Source organism: Arachis hypogaea, chromosome 13 (assembly GCF_003086295.3).
Source record: "Arachis hypogaea cultivar Tifrunner chromosome 13, arahy.Tifrunner.gnm2.J5K5, whole genome shotgun sequence".
Lineage (NCBI taxonomy): Eukaryota > Viridiplantae > Streptophyta > Magnoliopsida > Fabales > Fabaceae > Arachis > Arachis hypogaea.
The window spans coordinates 122,684,524-122,696,194 of NC_092048.1; the positions used below are offsets into that span (position 1 = coordinate 122,684,524).

General features: G+C 34.9%; 2 protein-coding genes across 5 annotated transcripts; one reads left to right on the forward strand and one right to left on the reverse strand.

Moving 5' to 3' along the window:
• The first annotated feature begins 2,892 nt into the window (after nucleotides 1-2,892).
• LOC112733071 (uncharacterized) lies at nucleotides 2,893-6,349 on the forward strand. 4 transcript variants are annotated; one of them, XM_072212424.1, is made up of 8 exons: nucleotides 2,893-3,459; nucleotides 3,540-3,784; nucleotides 4,059-4,170; nucleotides 4,513-4,674; nucleotides 4,976-5,022; nucleotides 5,518-5,626; nucleotides 5,968-6,031; nucleotides 6,114-6,349. In XM_072212424.1, the coding sequence occupies exons 2-8, from the start codon at nucleotides 3,593-3,595 to the stop codon at nucleotides 6,160-6,162; spliced, it is 735 nt and encodes a 244-aa protein (XP_072068525.1). In that variant the 5' UTR covers nucleotides 2,893-3,459; nucleotides 3,540-3,592; the 3' UTR covers nucleotides 6,163-6,349. The 4 variants fall into 4 exon arrangements, with proteins under 4 accessions (XP_072068525.1, XP_072068526.1, XP_025637718.1 ...); XM_072212425.1 differs by having other exon boundaries at nucleotides 5,971-6,031; XM_025781933.3 differs by having other exon boundaries at nucleotides 3,567-3,784.
• Nucleotides 6,350-6,797: 448 nt separating this feature from the next.
• Nucleotides 6,798-9,438, reverse strand: LOC112733070 (ABC transporter G family member 5-like). The gene has a single exon (XM_025781930.3). It carries the CDS (start codon nucleotides 9,090-9,092, stop codon nucleotides 7,005-7,007), a length of 2,088 nt encoding a protein of 695 aa, XP_025637715.1. The 5' UTR covers nucleotides 9,093-9,438; the 3' UTR covers nucleotides 6,798-7,004.
• Nucleotides 9,439-11,671: the final 2,233 nt, after the last annotated feature.

Here is an 11,671-nt window from a genome sequence, read left to right on the forward strand (position 1 = left end):
TGTATTGTTATATATCATCATAATCGGCTTGTAATTATGAAATCTCAACGAAGCATAAAATGAACCAAGTAAATATAATAAAAGTGAAAAAAGATTTATAGACTCGTTGTTTAAAGTTGCGTTTTAATTCTCTGTCAAATTTATAGTGGATATAAGGGAAAATTAAAATTTATAAATGATAGAAACATAATTAATTTATTTAATATTAATATTACTATAATCTTCAAATAAAGTTGAAGTTTTATATATATTACAGAATAGACGGAATGGAGGATTGTTCCAAACTTCCAAAGTTTTAAAATTATTTTATACCAAAATGGGAATCCAACTTTGATACTTGTATTCTTAAGAATATTATGTTCACAAATATTATATTCGAGGAATAAATGACCATTTGTATCCATGAGAGATGAAAACGCTGACATTTGTACCCATGATAGCTCGAAACTAACCTTGTACCCATGAGAGATGCTGTCCGTGTGACAAAAGTGTCCCGCCTTGGATCTGAGCTTGGTTCGTGCCTTTCCGAACCTACGTGGCACTCCCAAACCCTCCCCCCAATCTGAGCCAACCATTCACCATTATCATCTTCATCTTTTTCACCATCACCATTACCATAACCTCCATAACCTCCATCACCATCACCTCAGCACCGCCACAGCCACCTCCCTTCACCACAACCTCCGGCGACAACCCACACCGCCGCGCCCCTTTCTCTTCTTCTTCCCCTCTTCTCACCTCTGTTGAGCCTAGAAACCACAGCGCCAGCTCCTTCTCTCCACCAAAACAGCAAAATTTTCAAACACCAGCATGAATCAAAACACACCTAAATCCACTAACAAGCATTTCTAACTAACCAAATTAAGCAAAATGAACTAAAAGCAATACAATGAAAGAAACAGAACTCAGGAAAAAACGGCAGGGGATGGAAAATTATTCTTCTGCAATTGTTCCACACAGCCTCCAAAATCAGAACTCCATGGAGCTCAAACTCCACTCATCAATGGCGTCACTGGGACCCGTTCCCCGCAAATTAAACACCGTCATCTCATCCCATTCCAAATTCCCACACTTCTCTCCTCCGAAGCCCTCCAATTGCTCTCTCCCTTCCACTCCTCTATGCTCCTACGCCGTTCCCGATTCCAAGAACCCCACCACCAACAGCAACAAGGTCCAACCCCGCCGTAAAAACGCCACCCCCACTGGTCGTTTCGCTCAAAAGACCCAAACTTCACGGAAGGAGAATCTTTCCAGAGAACCAAAACCCAAACTTGATAATACTCATAATAGGGTCGACCAGAACCGCCAAAACGCGCTGTTTGATGCAACCACCCTGAACGTTAATTTGATTGAGTTGTGCGAAGAGAGTAAGCTTGCTGAAGCTTTGGAACTCATGGGTCAAGGTTCAGTTGCTGATTATGGTGTTTTTTTCGCCATGTTGAATTTGTGCGAGGGTACGAGGTCGCTTGAGTATGGGAAAAGGGTTCATGAGTTCTTGAGAAGATCGAGGTTTCGAGAGGAGGTTGAATTGAACAATAGATTGATCGGAATGTATGGAAAATGTGGTAACATGAATATTGCACGCAAGGTGTTTGATCGAATGCCAAAGAGAAACATGAGTTCTTGGCACTTGATGATCATTGGATACACTGAAAATGGCGCTGTGGTTTCTGGGCTTAGCGGAGGTGAGAAGAGGGGAAGAAGAAGAGAAAGGGGCGCGGCGGTGTGGGTTGTCGCCGGAGGTTGTGGTGAAGGGAGGTGGCTGTGGCGGTGCTGAGGTGATGGTGATGGAGGTTATGGATGTTATGGTGATGGTGATGGTGATGGTGAAGAAGATGAAGATGATGATGGTGAATGGTTGGCTCAGATTGGGGGGAGGGTTTGGGAGTGCCACGTAGGTTCGGAAAGGCACGAACCAAGTTCAAATTCAAGGCGGGGACTTTTGTCACACAGACAGCATCTCTCATGGGTACAAGGTTAATTTCGAGCTATCATGGGTACAAATGTCAGCGTTTTTATCTCTCATGGGTACAAATGGTCATTTATTCTATATTCGAGTATTATAAAATAATTTATTTGTTTAGTGTTACCAATGATCGAGAATTATTTGTAATATTTTTAAAAATAAAGTAGAATACATTTATTTTATTATACATATTTTTGGGAATAAATTTTTAATTTTTAAAACAACTTTAATATCAATAAAATAAAAAATCCTTTGATAAGAAATATAATAATAGGTGAATATAATAGTAATTTTATATTAAAATTTTTATTCCTTTGGTATAAAAATATTAACAATTATATTATGCGTAAACAAAAAATTAGTCATTTATATAAAATATATATTGAGATATAAAATAATCATTAAAAATGTGTGAAACAATATATATTTATACACAAATGTAATTTGGTGGCTAATATTTAGTGTACATATAATATTTTTGAAATACTAAATGTTCACCCTTATTTATTTTGGTGACTAAAATGTTCACCCTTACGAATAAGAGTAACATTTTTTTATTTTAGAAAAAATATTTCTAGAAATAAATTATTCATAGAAATTAAATTTTAAAAATTTTAAATAAACATAAAAATAAAATATATTTTTAGATGTATACAAAAAATTAATTATTAATCAATCATTATATAGAAATATGTATAATTTTTTCATGTAATTTTTTACGATCTTATGGTAAAAAAGTTTGATTATTCTACCATGATAAATTTAATTATTTTGATTACTGATTATTTAGTTGAAAAATATGTAAATTATATCCACAAATACGTGATGATTAATTTAGTAAATAATTTTTGGTATCCATGTAATATTTTTAAATATTTTCATAGACAATTTGTGTGAATAAATTGAAATGTGTTTAAACAAAGGTCACTTTAGGTAGTTTCCTTCCGTGGCTTTGTTATTCTTATGGTTTTTTTTTTTTTTTTTTGGATAACGAATACTTGCGGAGTTCCATTCAAACAAATGCTTTTGTTTTGGGGGTTTTTGGGTTGGTGTTAATTACCCAGCCTTGATGTATTGTCTTGTTCAGCACAAAGGAAAAAATAAATCAAAATGAAGAAGAGCCAGCGAATGTCGTTTGGGTGCCGAATGGAGACTTGAGAGAGAGTGAATATCGCATGGTTTGAATCCAAACAAGGGTTTTCCTTCTTCGGAGCCACGTTTTCTCTTGTCTAACGAGTCTTTACTCAGACTCACTGACTCTCTCCGAACAAGCAAATTAGAGAGGAAATTAAGTTCTTCAATTCCTTCCCTCCTTCAACGATTCGAGGTTCCTTCTTCTCAGCTCATATTTCCCGCCTTTCAATTTCTCCTCTCAGATTTTATTGGACAGCGAGAAAAAAAAGTGTACGAAAGACTTGGAATTGAAGCTGGGAATTATTCACTAAGGAGGTCAATCCAAGTTCCAGATTGAAAGAAGCCACCTTGGGTTCAAAGTTAGAATCTTTCATCCTTCTCTCGAAATGCATTTTTATAACTTCACATATGTCTCCCTCATTTCTAAATTATATTATAGAAGCGTTTTTTTTTTTTGCTGTAACAGTGGGAGCATCATCTTAACTGGTGGCAATGGTGTTTGAGGACTTTGAACCCATCTTTGCGGAGCCAAAGGTGGACTTTTCAGCTCACAGATCATGTCCTTTGAGCTCCTTTTTGTTGCATGCCTATGCTCCTGATACTTCTCACATTGTGATTCATGTCACTGATTTCCACTCTCACACTTGGGAAGCTCGTTTCTCAGTTCCACTCCTTGAGGACATTGTGAGCATTCTCATCTCACCTGATTCTGCATTCTGATTTGTTCTCTGTTTTTATTGAGAGATTTGATCTGTGAATCATACTGCTGTTAAAAAGGAAGAATATTTTGAAACTTTGATGGCCAAAATGCTGCACCCTATGATTTAACTTGGTTAAGAGGTTGATCAAAAGACAAATTGCCTTACTGTGAAACATTGATGCCATGGCATTGTAGATCCTAGCCCCCTGATTATTTATTATTTCTATGTTAAGTTTTTTCATTTTACCTTTTGTGCAGAGGGACATCATTGGAATAGGGGGTTCTTGGTCAGAGTTTGTTGACTACTTTGTAGCTTCCCTCAAGTCAGAAGATCTGAAGCTGGTTTTAGAGGCCAATTCAAGCTCTGATGGTAACTAGTGGTTCCTATACGTATACTCTTTGTGCCTTTCCATTGATAGTTTAAAGTAAATAGTATCATACATGTTGTTTTTGTAAAGATTTATTTATTCATTTTGATGCCACTAATTTGTTAATTAGTTACTGAATCCATAGTTTTTGGTGTAAGAGATTATGGTGCTATCTTTTTCAAATATTGGAAAATATATTCTTTGTGGACGCCTTTGACATGTTTGAATTTAAAAGTTTATTCATGCATTGAATAAAGAATGCCCTACTATTTGTGTTTGGGAGTTATTTTAAGGAATCATACTCCTTGGTCGATACCATAATTTGTCCATCTTATTTATTTCAGGTATTAGTAATGCAAAATTAGTTGCTCAGAAATCAAAAGGAATGCCTCTAATTACCATTCCTCTTACCAAACTTGTGGATTCCACTGCTAATGAAGCTATTTCAAATATATCCTCGAGGCTCTTTAAGGCATATAAAAACATAAAGCGTTCTCTTGTAGAAGGTTAGACCATGCAAGTTCTTTTTTGGTTAGGCCTTGATATGTTCTTCAATTGTTCGTGATATGGAGAGTTCAAATATTACTTAGAAGTTACTAGTTTATATTTTTAGAATGTTCAATTTAATTTGATGTATTTTGATTTTTGTTTATTCTTGCTGATCTACCCCTCATTGCCTTTTTTTTGGTGTTATAACAATATAATAGTGCAATCCATTTTTGTCTTCCAAGAATGTTGCTGGACTAAAATTGAATTTATGTGGATGTGTTGGAACTAACTGTTACTTTTTACATGTTGTGCCTCCAGAGCAAGAGCGCACTAGCCGGTTGACAAACATTGTAGAAGCTGAAAAGGTACAATTGCAAAATGTGTCAAAACTTTTACACTATAAATAATTAATTTTTATATAGTTTTTGGTTGATTTTTCATATCGTAATCTTTGGTTGGGGTTGTGCTGGAAACCAGTTTGGCAATCCTACTTTACAACAGTAACAAAACTGTTATTGCAATTAACTTCCAAACCCATGTATAATGACCAAGTATTGTAGAATCTCCATTATTTTGGTGTGAGATTCACTGATATATTCTTTATATGATTCATTCTTCTTCTTGTGGCTATTTGTGGGGGTTTTTTTTGCTCAAATTGCACAATGATCTATGCCTAAATGATTTATAAATTACAAGTCTGAAAAATTTTTCCTGTTTCACACCTGTATGATCCACACACTCAATTTTTAACATAATATGATAATTTGTAACGTTAGCCTTAGATGTCTGAAATGGACACTTTAACTTTCTCTCATTTACTGGCTGGCAATGATTTGGTGAATGTTATTCCTATCTATCAGGAAAGAAATGAAACTCTACACCAACAACTGGAACATCGGCATAAGTTTCAAAAGATTAGTGACTTAGAGAAAGTTGGGGTTTCCACTAATGGGCCACAAAACTCACCAGGTCTGTTGTGTACAGTGTCATTCTGAAAAGTTGTTAAAAGTTTTTTCCTCAATTGAAGGTCTTATTGAACTAGCCTGTGTAGTTTATCATTTACACGAGTGCATTGTGGAAAAAAAATATCTCAAGGTTGATTGACTCAGATCTATTTTTTATGCGTCAAAGAAAGTGACATGAGTAAGAGGAGAAATGCTTGTTCTTCCATTTTGAATGTTGGAGAAATCAAATCTTCTATTTTAGTGGTATTGGTTTTACAAAGGGTTTTGGCTTGTATTTGCAAAGCATTAGGCATAATTTCCTACCAAGTTAATCAAATTTTATTTCTCACCGTCATGTTGGATTAGCAGCTAAGCAAACAGCTCGTGACACTACGAAAGTTAAGAAACGTGTGCTGCCGGCGCATCGCAGGCAAGCGATATTTCCATCATATTCACCTTACTTTCTAGTACTACTATAATTTCATAGTTTTTCACTCACCTTTCTTGGGCAGGACCAAAGTAAGAGGGGCCCTCTTGCATGATAGTGATAATGATAAATAACTCGGCTTTCAGATTGAACAAGCTGCTCAGAAGGAAGTGAAAGGATTGTCCTCATTCTATGTTTTGTTCTTTTTTTTCCCCTCCAGCACTTCACCTTGTATTTTTTGTATAGTATTGAAAACATATATCACTAGTTACTCCCGTTGTATATTAACTATGCAAAATGAAATTGTTCATTTGAATTTAATGCATGTTCCTCCCCTAGTCCCCTTGTCATACAGCACAGTTTGAATAATTGAAAAGATGGAGATGCTCCAAAATTTTGTTAGTGGAATAATTGAAATGTATAAGCAATTAAGTGTCGAGCTTTGATCAAAATTAGGAGCTGACCCTTCCAATTTACTGATTTTGGTACTGTTAAACATGTGATTTACTGATAATAGCTCAGTCTTGATTGCAAGAACAATGAGCCCAATACAGCTCAGGTGCCACACTACAGAACAGATGCATATTCTGTTTCACATGGTTGGAGATTTCAAAAAATGAATTCAATAAGAAATAGTTAGCTATTCAAGCCTGGTGACAAGTTATTGTTATAGTGTGATCCCATTCTACGTTGAGAATACAGCTGGTTAAGGCATTAGTTAACAAGATTAGAATTATAAAGGAAATTGTTAGGGGAAGAAGTATCTAGATGGTGAGAATATAAAATCATATAAAACAAAAAAACCAACATAATATCATGTTAGTACAATTTGTTGGCACTGACCGAACCTGTAATTCTTTATATTTTTTTTTTTTCCTGGTTGATAACATCTTTTGTTGCTATCAGAAGAAAACTCCAAGACATGTGAAGTTTGAAGCCTCTTAGGAAGAGAGAGAATGAATCACCACCATAAGCTTTAGATGATGACCACACTCCTGAACCCCCTCTGTGAACATCTGTATCTAAGAATCACATAGGATATGAACCTGTAAAGCAAGATGAAGCCCATCATCACCCCAACATTTTTCCATCTATTACTCTCCCCGCCATAACCTTCTTCTTTGAGCACATCTTCACCACTCACCACACATCCACCAAACATGTACTCCAAGCATTTACCTGAGTTGGAGAACTCATTTATTAGAAACCCTTCAAAGGGATACTTAAAAAGAGATATGTAATGCATAAAAATCCAATATTTTGGAATCTCATGCTGTGATATGAAGTATCCAGAGAACAAGAAGAATGATCCAATGACACCAGCAATGACTGAATTCCCAACAATGAAATTAGGCACCAGAGCACTGAAACAGACCACAACTGAATTTGCAGTGTATAGAATCAGCCATATCAGCAACAAGAAGTGTAGAAATGCCATGAAGTTCTTGTTGAGACCAACAAGCCAGTATAATGGAATTGAGAACAAAATGGCTAGGATTAGAAGAAATGGTAGGTAAACTAGGCCATTGGCAATAGCATAGGATGATACTCTGTAGCTTCCACAAGATGTCTCCTTCATCAGAATCTCCCTTTCTTGCAGAAAAATTGGTAGAGCTTCTATGGTGCTTGATAGCAAAAAAGTTAAAATGAAAGCAAATAGACCAACCCTTTCTTCTGCTCCCTCAAGATCATCCTTGAGATTACAAAAGATGGATCCCAGAACAAGCCCTGAAATCAGCATCTGAATAGTCCTACATGCAAAAAGCTCTTTTGTACGAAAGATGTTCTTGGAGAACCTATGAGTGAGGATCATAGTTTCTCTCAATCTAGAATTAGCAAAATCACAAGTGAAATCCATTCCAGCATTGATAGCTTCTTCATCAATCACCTTGGATTGTTGAAAGAGCTGTTGTAAAGTAAACCTACCACTTCTACACTCACCTTGTTCATCATCACCTTTCTTCTGAGGCAGCGCCGTCCCCTGCAATCGCCTTGGCGTTTGTACCAGGAATCTCTTGCATATCTGTTGTTGCTGAAAGGCATCAATGGACTCAATGGAAAACTCAACCACATTGACATGAAGGGGAAGCTCTAAACCCATTAGCCTCATATTCACACTAAGCAAATCAGCAGTGCCATGGTGTAAAACAGAACCATTTGCCAACAAAAGCAATGAATTGAGCAACTTCACAATTCTGAATCCGGGTTGATGGATACTAAGGATTATGGTTCTTCCCCTAGTATCAGCCATCACCTTAAGCATATCAATAATTTGCAATGCTGAAGTACTATCAAGACCAGAAGTTGGTTCATCCAAAATCAACACCTTTGGATCATGTATGACTTCAACACCAATAGAAACTCTGCGTCTTTCACCACCGGATATTCCTCGGACCCTTTCGTCACCAATTCGCGCCCCGGCAACATGATCAAGTCCGAGCTCCTTGATCAGTGACTTGACCCTAGATTGGAGCTGCTCCTGAGGGAGCCTTAGCCTTAGCTTTGCACTGAACATCATAGTTTCTTCAACTGTAAGTAATGGAAACAAAGTATCCTTCTGTGTTACATAACCTGAGAGCTTCCTGAACTGAGCTTTCTCCACAGGCTTGTGATTCAGCAACACAGAACCACTCTGTGGAGTAACTTTTCCTGCAAGAATCTCAAGCAGTGATGATTTTCCAGCACCACTTGGCCCAACAATTGCAAGGATTTCCCATGGCTTGGCTTTGAAACTCACATTCTTGAGAACATGCCTTCCTCCTCCACTGCAACACCTTTGTGATGAAGCTTTTTCTGCTTCTGCTTCTTCAGCATCTTCTTCTTCTTCTTCAGCTTCTTCCAATTCTTGTTGTGGTGATTTACTGAAGATTTTAAAAGGGTGATCGGTTTTATGTTTGAGGATCTTGTAGTTGATGCCAATGGCCTCAACCTCACAACCTTGTATCTTCTTCATTTGAATAATAGGCTTTTTTCCTACTCTCTGTGTTTCTTCTTCTACTCTTACTTTCTTATTATTCTCAAACTCATTTGGTTCTCTTCTTCCCTCCTTCTCTTCTTTGCTCATTTTTTAATCACAAGATTTTTTTGCCTCACTACTGACAATGAAACCAATGAGTGGTTCGAAGGGATTTTGATGCAATAACACTCGGCACCTCGAACTTTGTATACATAGTTCACGTGCACTTGTTCTTTGATATTTTTTTCTCTACTAAAACAAAATTTTATACATGCAATTACATTATTATTTGGCCATTAATAATCCACAAAATTAGTGATATATCAAATATAAATAGTGAACCATCTGATTATAAATAGTGCAATTCATCCTCTCAATATATAATAGTTTACAAGTCAAAATCATGTCTAATAATGCAAAAACTGAAAAACTTGTTTCAACACCTTTTGTAAAACATAAAAATAATGTGATTGTGTATAATATTTCATACATTGAATAATATAATATATATATTAAGATGTCGGTCTCACTCTTGCTGTAATGTAAAATGTTAAAATATGAAAAATGGTTTCATGTGTTTGGACATCAAAAATAGAATAGTTCACGTGGATAATCTAGTTTTGTTGGTCTGGTTTCTAATTGTTTTGATGGACAGCTATGCATTAACCACAAGAAGCTCAGTACAGTAGCAATTAGCCAATACTAATTAGGTAAAATAATTGGAGGATGCCGTGTCAGATAACAGATTAGCATTGTTTAATTTATCACTTCAATGTGTTGGACAAAATATTGTTTATGACAACTAAGCTTCTCCTACCGCCTATTCTGTAACTTGTGTACTACTATTCTTTTTTCTATGTTCATCTATCTCATCATGTATGCAAAACAATGTTCTCACTTCTCACTATCATTCTAGTCTTGGACGGATTAATTTACTTGCTATATGAAAGTGATCATTTTCCAGTTTCCATGGCTCTAAATCTATCTCTACAATTAAACAAGAACAAAGTAAGAAACCCACGTTGTCTTATTTAGTATAAAGGGTTGAGACTTGCTTCTATTACAAATAGTTATCTGGTCAAATGTTAAGTTTGTCTAATCTTAAAGAATAATATCGGTCAAATTAAAAAAAAAAAAAAAAAAGAGAATAATACCGGTCAATATAACCAACCTATAATACATACTTTATTAGTGAAATTTTGGAGCAAATGCAAAGTTTAATTCTCATTACGCTTAATTGTTATTAGATATGATTATCTTATATCAAAATGAATCCTCTCATTTTTTTCTTGGTTAATGTTATAAGATGTGATTTTTCATTGTACATTTTTTAAGTAAGATCGAGAAAAAAGATGCGAGGAGAATTATATTTAATAGTATCAATTAAAAAAATTGAAAGAAGCCATTACTGTCTTTTACCTTCTTTTAATGATATATATCAAGGCATGTTTATGCTTCAGGTACGGAAATTTCTGTAATTCTGGGTAGTTTACGAAACAAGAATACAACGACGATAAGAAAAATTAAAAGAAATAAATTGTAGTTAAGGGCTAATGATATGATTATTGAAACTCCAAGTACAGAGCCGTAGCACTTTGGAGTCACATATTGACATATACGAGTACTCGAATTCGAGAATTTAACATATTGGTGGTCCCTGATGGGTCCTCAAGTTTGTGGCTGAGATTACATAATGCTCTTAACCAATCACAACCTTCTAAAACTGTATAAATTTCACAAGCTTTCGTCAACTTTTTCTTCTTTGTCTTGTAATTCCAAGCATTCAAACTTCAATTTATATCTCTTCCATGCATCTCTCTCGCAACTTATTATATACAATAGTACGTAGAGAAACACTAGGGATTATTAAATTTTTTTTTTATTATTTAATTATTAATTTAATTCTTTTAGTTTAATAATTTAACAATATAGTTTATTTTATATTTTTAAATATTAATGACTAACTCATCGTCAAAATTAATAAATTCTTATGACTTTTTAATATTTTTTTAAAACGTGTATGAACCTAAAATGACTAACTGATCGTCAAAATTAATTTAATTTTTTTAGTTTAGTTCTTTTAATTTAATAATCTAACAATATACTTTATTCTATATTTTTAAATATTAATGACTAACTGATCGACAAAAATAATAAATTTTGATAACTTTTTAACATTTCTCATAACACATGTATGAACCTAAAATACTTTTTTTCTTGTTTTCTTTTTGTTTGTCACCTCTCTTAGGGGTGTACATGGCTCGGTCCGGTTCGAAGATCCGGTCCGGCCCCGAACACTTTAGAGACTAATTTAGTGTGATTTCATCGGGTCTAGAGTCAGGTAAGGGTCTCAAAAATAGACCTGGTCATTATTTTGGGTCGGGTCCGGGCCATAGCTCGAGTCATCCGAACTCGGCCCGGTGGCCCGTTCATCATACACAATTAATATTTTGTGTTATTAGTGATGGATGATGGCTATTCTTATGTGGAATTTAAATATTGTAAACCTTAATATTTTGTGTTATTAGTCATTATAAGATTGTAAGTTAATGTTTTATGTTTAAAATGCATAAGACTTTAGACTAATGCATAATATTGTGTTATTTATATTGATTTAAATATTTGGTGTTATTAAACAATATTAGTATTGATTATGGTTATGCTTTAATTTTAGAGAAGGGTTGGTT